Consider the following 7,300-nt stretch of genomic DNA (forward strand, 5'->3'; position numbering starts at 1 on the left):
CCTTTGTTTTCCTGCGAGATTTTAGCCACTGTCAGGGTCCCCTCTTTAAACAAATCAAATGCAACCCTTGCTCAGAGGACAGTGCCCGCTGCCCTGTGCCAGCGTCAGGGTTCCCATGTGCCTGCCCAGCCCCCAGGCCCTGCGGTGGGACCCCTCCTTTCATTCCCGCTTCCTGGCCCTCCACACACATTCCCTGGCCCATTTGGCTCCAGCTCCACACTCTAGGAGAGTTCCACTATCTGGTGGCAAAAGTTCGCCAGGGAGCAGGGGGAAAGGGCTGGCTGATCTACTGGCTCCCTCGGGGGTTGTGTTGAAAACAGACATGGGGTTGGGGCAGGAGGAGCAGGGAGCCTGGGCGAAAGGTGACGCGGAAAGCAGGCAGGAGGTGACAGGGAGGGTGGGCTGGACCGCAGTGAGGCCTGGGCTGTGAGGCTGGTGGGGAGAAGTTGCATCTCGGGTCACTTAAAGGTTAAAGGTTAGCTGACAGACTGGATTGGGGGGAGGGTGTGAGAGAAAGAGAGGAGGCACAGTGACCCCAAGGTGTTGATCTCAGAGTGATGGGGAGACCAGGAGAAAGTACAGATCCGGGGAGCTCAGAGCTCAGGCTCGAGGCTCTGGGCCTGAGGTGCCTCCCCCCGCCCCCCCCCCCCCCGGGGGTAGCTGGGATTTGGGAGTAGGGAGTGGCCCCAGGCCTGTGGGTTTGAATCCTGGCTGCACTTGCCAACTGCCACACGCCTTGGTCCATTACGTCGCCTCCGTTTTGCCATCTGTGCGGGGGGGACAGACGGAACACCCGTCTCCATGTTTAGTCGGGACCAGGAGTGTGAAAGTTCCTGGTGGGGGGCCTGTCCACCTGGGAGAGCTGCCTGGGGGCAGGGGGCAGGGTTTCTGAGATTCGTGGCGTCCCCACACTCCACAGGGGTTTTGCGTGGCTGTGAAGCTGGGGCTGCTCCCCAAGTGACACAGTAGCCCAGCTTGGGGGTCTTTTCCCGCAGTCTGTCTCCTGACGCTGTTTAGGGTTGTGTATATGTGACTGAGAAGGAGCCAGGTGGGACTCTGTGTTGTGTTTGTGTGTGTGTGTGTGTGTGAGTGTGTGCGAGTGTGCGTGTGAGTGTGTGTGTAAGTGTGTGTTTGTGTGTGTGTGAGTGCGTGAGTGTGTGTGTGAGTGTGTGCGTGTGTGTGTGAGTGTGTGTGAGTGTGTGCGAGTGTGCGTGTGAGTGTGTGTGTAAGTGTGTGTTTGTGTGTGTGTGAGTGCGTGAGTGTGTGTGTGAGTGTGTGCGTGTGTGTGTGAGTGTGTGTGAGTGTGTGCGAGTGTGCGTGTGAGTGTGTGTGTAAGTGTGTGTTTGTGTGTGTGTGAGTGCGTGAGTGTGTGTGTGAGTGTGTGCGTGTGTGTGTGAGTGTGTGTGAGTGTGTGCGAGTGTGCGTGTGAGTGTGTGTGTAAGTGTGTGTTTGTGTGTGTGTGAGTGCGTGAGTGTGTGTGTGAGTGTGTGCGTGTGTGTGTGAGTGTGTGTGTGTGAGTGTGTGTGTGAGTGTGTATGTGTGTGTGTGTATGTGAGTGTGTGATTCTGCCAGGGGCGTGTGACTGACAGGGTCCCTGTGGGTGCTGGCCTGTGAAGGGCCGCGTGAGTGGGAGGGATGGGTGGGTGCACACAGTGAAGTTGCGTGTCTGCAGAAGGTGGCTTGTGGAGGGAACCGAAGTGTTGCCACCCCGTGGCTGCTCTCTGGGACAGGGATTTGCGGCTGTTGATGAAGAAGCAGACCCAGAGGGGCCTTGCCCCTCCCCCTTTCCTGCCTGCCTTCGGCCGGGGGCCTTGGCTCAATCACTTCACAGTTCCCCGACACCTCCTGCCTCCCGCTGCTGTTGAGCTGCAGGATTTTCCGGCCAGGGGTGCTCTGCTCTCCCTGAATTACCTGCAAATGGCCCTTTCTCACTCCTGAAATCCAATGCCTCCCCTTCTCCTTTATCCAAAATGTCTTATCCGCCCGGTGCTGCCCCACTGTGTTTGGAACTCTCATGGTTCTGTGGATTCCCCATGCACCTGTATTAAAACTATGATTTTCTCTGTTAATTTGGTTACTAGCCCAGCTAGAGGAAGGTAGAAGGTGGGAGGGAAAGTATTACTATTTCTTTAGCCCCCACAGTTGTGTGTGTGTGTGTGTGTGTGTGTAGCATGGGGGTGTCGCTGAGGTCAGGTTGTCCTAAGGGAGTGTGACTGGCAAGGGTGTGTGCCCCTCCCTGAAGGAGCAGCGGGTCTGCTGTGTGTATCTACCTGGCCGGGTGGACCATCGGGCTGCGGGCACCCTCCCCGCCTCCCACTACCCTTGGCGGAGCCCCATCCTGACTCTTCCTTCTTCTTCCCAGACGTTCGTCTTCACTGACAGCCGGGATGAAAGCCTCCAGGAGAGACTGGGTAACCGCCCGGCCTGGGGGGTGGCTGCCCCTGGCCTGGGAGTCCCCGGAAAGCAGGGCTGCCTACTCTTGGCCTGTGGGGATTCCCCTTGGCCCCAGAGCAGAGCAAGCTTCTTCCCCAAAAATGGGTGTGGGTATGGGGAGGGGCTGTGCTGGACAAGTCCATCAGCTTTGGGGTCCTGGGCAGGGCAGCCCTCCCTGGCCTCAGTTTCCCCGTGTGTGAAAGGGGAGTGGTGGACTGGCCTTGCTCTGCCCTGTCACGGGGTCTGTGTGCAGAGCTGTGTGGAGGAGGCGGGCAGGGGCCTCACACTTGTCCTCCCTTCTCCAGGGCCCCACCTAGTGGTCACCAACTGCTCTGCGGAGCACAGCCACCCAGCCCTGTCCTGCAAGATGGCTGCTGAGCTGGACGCCTTCCTGGCCAGTGGACTGCGGTGAGTGCGTCTGGGTCTCTGAGGGCAGGTGTCACCTTCGCCTCAGGCCACTTCCTGAACGGGGTGTTGTGCCAAAACAGTGACGTCGCCTGGGTCCTGTGAATTTCGTCATGTAAGACCTCCTGTGGTCTGTTTTTGGGCAGACTGTCCAGGTTCAAATCCTGCCATTCACTGGCTGTGTGACCTGGGGAAGTGTCTTAACCTTTCTGAGTCTTAGTCCCCACTGGTTAAATGGGCAGATCTTCTTCAGGAGCTTACACAGATGCTGCCTGGCACAGAGCCACCCCCACCCGGTAACTGTTTATTGATTGACTAGAGGCCTGGTGCACGAAATTCGTGCGGGCGGGGCGGGGGGAGGTGTGTCCCTCAGCCTGGCTTGCACCCTCTCACAGTCTGGGAGCCCCCTCTCTCATCCATTGCCCCACAGAGGGAGGCCCTGCCCACCCACCACAGCACCGCTGCAGGGTAGCCAGGGCCTCCCTTTTTGGGGCAATTGATCACGGGGGTCTGCGATCCATTGCCCCAAAGAGATAGGCCCTGCCCACCCGGCCAGGGCTCTGGGATGGATTGCCCCCTCCTACCTCCCGCCCCTGCAGAGGGAGGCTCCGCCCACCTGCCCCAGCCTGCTGGTTCATGGGCTGGGCCTCTCTCTTTGGGGCGATCATGGGGCAATGGCGGGGCCCCCGGCCAATCGCATCGCACCTGCCTTGGCTGGCCTGGTGGCAGTGGGCGTCATAGCGTGGTCGTCTGGATGGTTGTCTGCTCTTTGGCCGTTCGGTTGATTTGCATATTATGCTTTTATTATCTAGATTATTATAGATTATGGGGGCACAGCAGCTGCAGCCCTTGGGAAGCCCCCTCCAAGCTTGTTGTCCCCCTCCCATCCCCACAGGTGGTTCTGCCACGTGGATGATGACAACTATGTCAACGCAAGGGCGCTGCTGAAGCTACTAAAAGCCTTTCCGCAGACGCTGGACGTGTACATAGGCCGGCCCAGCCTGAACCGGCCTATCCACGCCGTGGAGCCGCAGCCCCACAATCGCACGGTCGGTCGGTCCCTCCCTGGCATCTTTGGGCGCTGGCCACCAGCCAGGGGCCAGCCTGGACTGTGGGGTTTGGGGTGGGGCCAGGGCTGTCGACGAGGCGGTGGGTTTTCTGGGTCTTGCTGTGTGTCAAGCTGGTGGCTTTACCTCTGACCCTCTGTGGAATGGGGAGACTGAGATCATGCCAGGAAGGCGGAGAGACAAGGTCGGGCCTTGGTCACAGGGGAGCAGTGGAGATGAGCTGGGCTCCTAGCTACCTGGTGCGTCCTGTGGTTGTACAGGTTGTTCAAATGCGAATACTGCCGGGCGGGCTGGCTAACCCCCCAGGCCTCAGCCCCTGAACGCTCCCCTCCCCTAGGGCCCCCCTCCCTTCAGACTTCACTAACCTGCGACTGGAGAGCTGACCCCTGACATAACAAGGCCCCCAGCGCCAGCTTCCGCTCCGGCCTGGGTGGACAATGATTAGGGTTCCCAGGTTGAGAAAACAAATAATCAAAACCAGATACCTGTTAAATTTGACTTTCAGATGAGCAGAGAATTTTTGAGTACAGGTATGTTGCCCGCATTCCCACCTGCCCCAGGATGACACTGAGGGTTCCGTGTGGGGGTCCCGGGCCTCCAGGGCTCCCTGGGCCCCAGGAAAAGGCAAGTTGTGCTTCTCTGGAGGCAGCGGCTGCAGCAGGCGCTGGGCCCGCATGGGGCTGTCTCCTCCCTCTGTCACCATCTGCTTCATTAGGGAAACCAAGAGAGCAAGCAACACAAAACCTTAATTATCAGCAGCTAATCAGCCTCCGAGTCCTAATTAAATCCTCCGGGGCCCCAGGGTGTGTGTATGTGAGTCGATTTCAGGTGAGCTGAGGGGTCCCCCAGGCTCCCACACCACCTCACCCCTGACCTCAGAGGTGGAGAGCTCTGCTCGGAAGCCGGACTCCCTGGGTTCACTCACCAGCCCTGCCACCTCTTGGCCTCATGACCTCGATTGAAGTCTCCTTGCCTCGCTGTGCCTCAGTTTTCTCATCTGTGAAACGGGTGGGAATAGTCTCTTCCTCATAGGGTGGCTGAGAGCAAAAAAGAGAGAGAATCAAGTGGCATCTATCCAAGTGCTTAGAATGGGAGCTGGTATGTAATAGACACTAGTAAGTGTTAGCAGTCGGTACCCAACGCAGCCTTCATCTCTCAGCGGGTTCAGCCCCCTGCGGGGCACACGCAGGCCCAGTCCCCAACAACGCACACGAATGCCCTCCTTGGCACACACCCCACCCGTGGGATGCCAGGACTCCGCCCCCGTTTCCCAGCCTGTTCAGAGCCTGGGACCGGCCAGTGCTCAGGGCCCGGCGGTTACAGTGTTACTGCTGGTGTGACTATAATTACCATCAGTTCATTAAACAAGCATCTATTGGGCACCTCCTGTGTGTTAGGTCCTTCAGAAGCCATTCATTCCGCCTTGTTGGGCCCTGACCTCCCTGTAGGAGGGCAGTGTTCCCCAAGGTCGGCTCACAGAGGTTTTAGGAGGATGCTCCGGGCCAGGGGAACCGTCCAATTTAGAACTTAGAGCCAGTGTCGTGCTCACAGGTGACAAATCAGGCCCAGGGAAGGGCAGTGACTTTCTTAAAGTGGGGGAAACAGGGGACCCAGGCTTCCCAACTCCCTGCTGAGGCTTCTTCTCACGGCTGCATCATGGGAGGTGCAACCCCATGCCACATGCATCAATGAAGCAACAACTGTGTACGTGGGAGAAGGCAACCTTAGGGAATTGGCTTGACCAAGGGATGGTACAGCTCAAAGGGTCCAGTGTTTCTCAAAAGCCTTAGAGAAATTCCAGGGTGAACTCCCGGGGCCTCGCAGAGGAGCTAGAGGAGGCCTTGGTGATGCTGGGCAGGGGCGGGAAGGGGTTCAAGTCCCAAAGGGATGTGATTGGTACCAGAGATGGAGATGCCAAGGGGTTTCTGGCCCCAGGGGCTCACAGGCCTGCCTGTTCTCTTTACTCAGTGAGTCTCATTCTCTCTTTTGTGGAAAAGCGCTCTTGGTCCCAGGGGATCGGAGTGGCAGGAGCAGTAGGTGTATGTGTCCCCAAGCAGGTGGCATCAGGGTTACAGCTTGCGAGCCTGGCGAAAACATCTCTTCCTCAGTTGCATAGAAAGCTCAGGAAAGGGTTCTGATTGGTTGGCTTAAGTGATGTGCCTGTTGCTGAGCCAATCACCTTGTCAAGAGGTGTGGCCCTGTGATCATTCCTGCCCACCTCTGTGACGGAGGGGAGCAGGTGCCGTGCTTGGTAGCCCCTCTCAAACCACATGGGGGAAGGTGAAGACATTTCCCTGGGGAAGGGGGGACGGTGTGCAGGGCACACAGAGAGCACACCTGCCCTTTTAAACTGGAATCCAACCAATTAACTGGCCTAATTGGTTAGACCCTTGATTAGCGATGTGACTTTGGGCCTCAGTTTTCTTATCTATAAAAAGGGCATAATAATGGTAGGCTGTAGCAAGACTCCAGTGAAGTGTCAGTTAAAAGGCTTTGGCGCCATGCTAGTTGGTGGTGAGGGGCGTCCTGGCTGTTGCCCCCACCCCACCGCCCCCTCTTACCAGGCTCACTTCCCTCCTCTCCCCCTAGAGGCTGGTCCAGTTCTGGTTTGCCACTGGGGGTGCTGGCTTCTGCATCAACCGGAAACTGGCTTTGAAGATGGCCCCATGGGCCAGGTAAGCAGAGACGCCCAGGTTGGTGGGGGAGGATGGAGGCTGCTGAGAGCACGTGGCGCTTGGTGTATGCATGAGGACTTTCCAGCAGGAAGGTCTTAAGCAACAGTCCAGGTCACATGGTATGCAGGAGGCTCTGCTCTGCCAGCTGGTCCCAGGAGAGCCTTCTGGGAAGCAGGGTGGGCTCTAGGTGTCAAGGGTCCAGGCCAGTGGCCATAGCACGGCTCTACCCCTCAGTGGCCCCCGCTTCGTGGACACATCTGCGCTCATCCGGCTCCCTGACGACTGCACTGTGGGCTACATAATCGAGTGCAAGCTGGGTGGCCACCTGCAGCCCAGCCCCCTCTTCCATTCCCACCTGGAGACCCTGCAGTTGCTGGGGGCTGCCCAGCTTCCGGAGCAGGTGAGCGGCCCCAGGGCGCGTGGCAGTGGGGAGGTGCTCATGTTTTGGGCTGTCCCCCTATTGACATGGAAACTGAGGCCCAGGGTGGCAGAGGACCCCTTAAGGCAGCGGTTCTCAACCTATGGGTCGCGACCCCTTTGGCGGTCGAATGACCCTTTCACAGGAGTTGCCTAAGACCATCGGAAAACACATACATAATTACATATTGTTGTTGTGATTCATCACTATGCTTTAATTATGTTCAGTTTGAAACAATGAAAATATATCCTGCAGATCAGATATATACATGACGATTCATAACAGTAGCAAAATTAGAGTGA

General features: G+C 57.8%; 1 protein-coding gene and 1 long non-coding RNA gene across 3 annotated transcripts in view; one reads left to right on the forward strand and one right to left on the reverse strand.

The window, feature by feature from the left end:
* Positions 1-7,300, forward strand: part of MFNG (MFNG O-fucosylpeptide 3-beta-N-acetylglucosaminyltransferase) — a 15,637-nt gene that overhangs the window by 3,229 nt on the left and 5,108 nt on the right. For both annotated transcript variants that reach the window (XR_435333.2, XM_006757425.2), the window contains exons 2-6: positions 2,363-2,411; positions 2,739-2,841; positions 3,734-3,887; positions 6,495-6,580; positions 6,815-6,980. Coding sequence is in view for 1 of the 2 variants with exons in the window: in XM_006757425.2 (XP_006757488.1) it covers positions 2,363-2,411; positions 2,739-2,841; positions 3,734-3,887; positions 6,495-6,580; positions 6,815-6,980 (558 nt within the window). In the remaining variant the exon portion in view is untranslated. The remainder of the gene's footprint in view (positions 1-2,362; positions 2,412-2,738; positions 2,842-3,733; positions 3,888-6,494; positions 6,581-6,814; positions 6,981-7,300) is intronic.
* Positions 3,903-7,300, reverse strand: part of LOC107182080 — an 11,149-nt gene continuing 7,751 nt past the window's right edge. The window contains exon 3 of the long non-coding RNA XR_001512800.1: positions 3,903-5,207. This is a non-coding gene — a long non-coding RNA (uncharacterized LOC107182080). The remainder of the gene's footprint in view (positions 5,208-7,300) is intronic.

Source organism: Myotis davidii, unplaced genomic scaffold (genome assembly GCF_000327345.1).
Source record: "Myotis davidii unplaced genomic scaffold, ASM32734v1 scaffold514, whole genome shotgun sequence".
In the NCBI taxonomy this organism is placed as follows: domain Eukaryota; kingdom Metazoa; phylum Chordata; class Mammalia; order Chiroptera; family Vespertilionidae; genus Myotis; species Myotis davidii.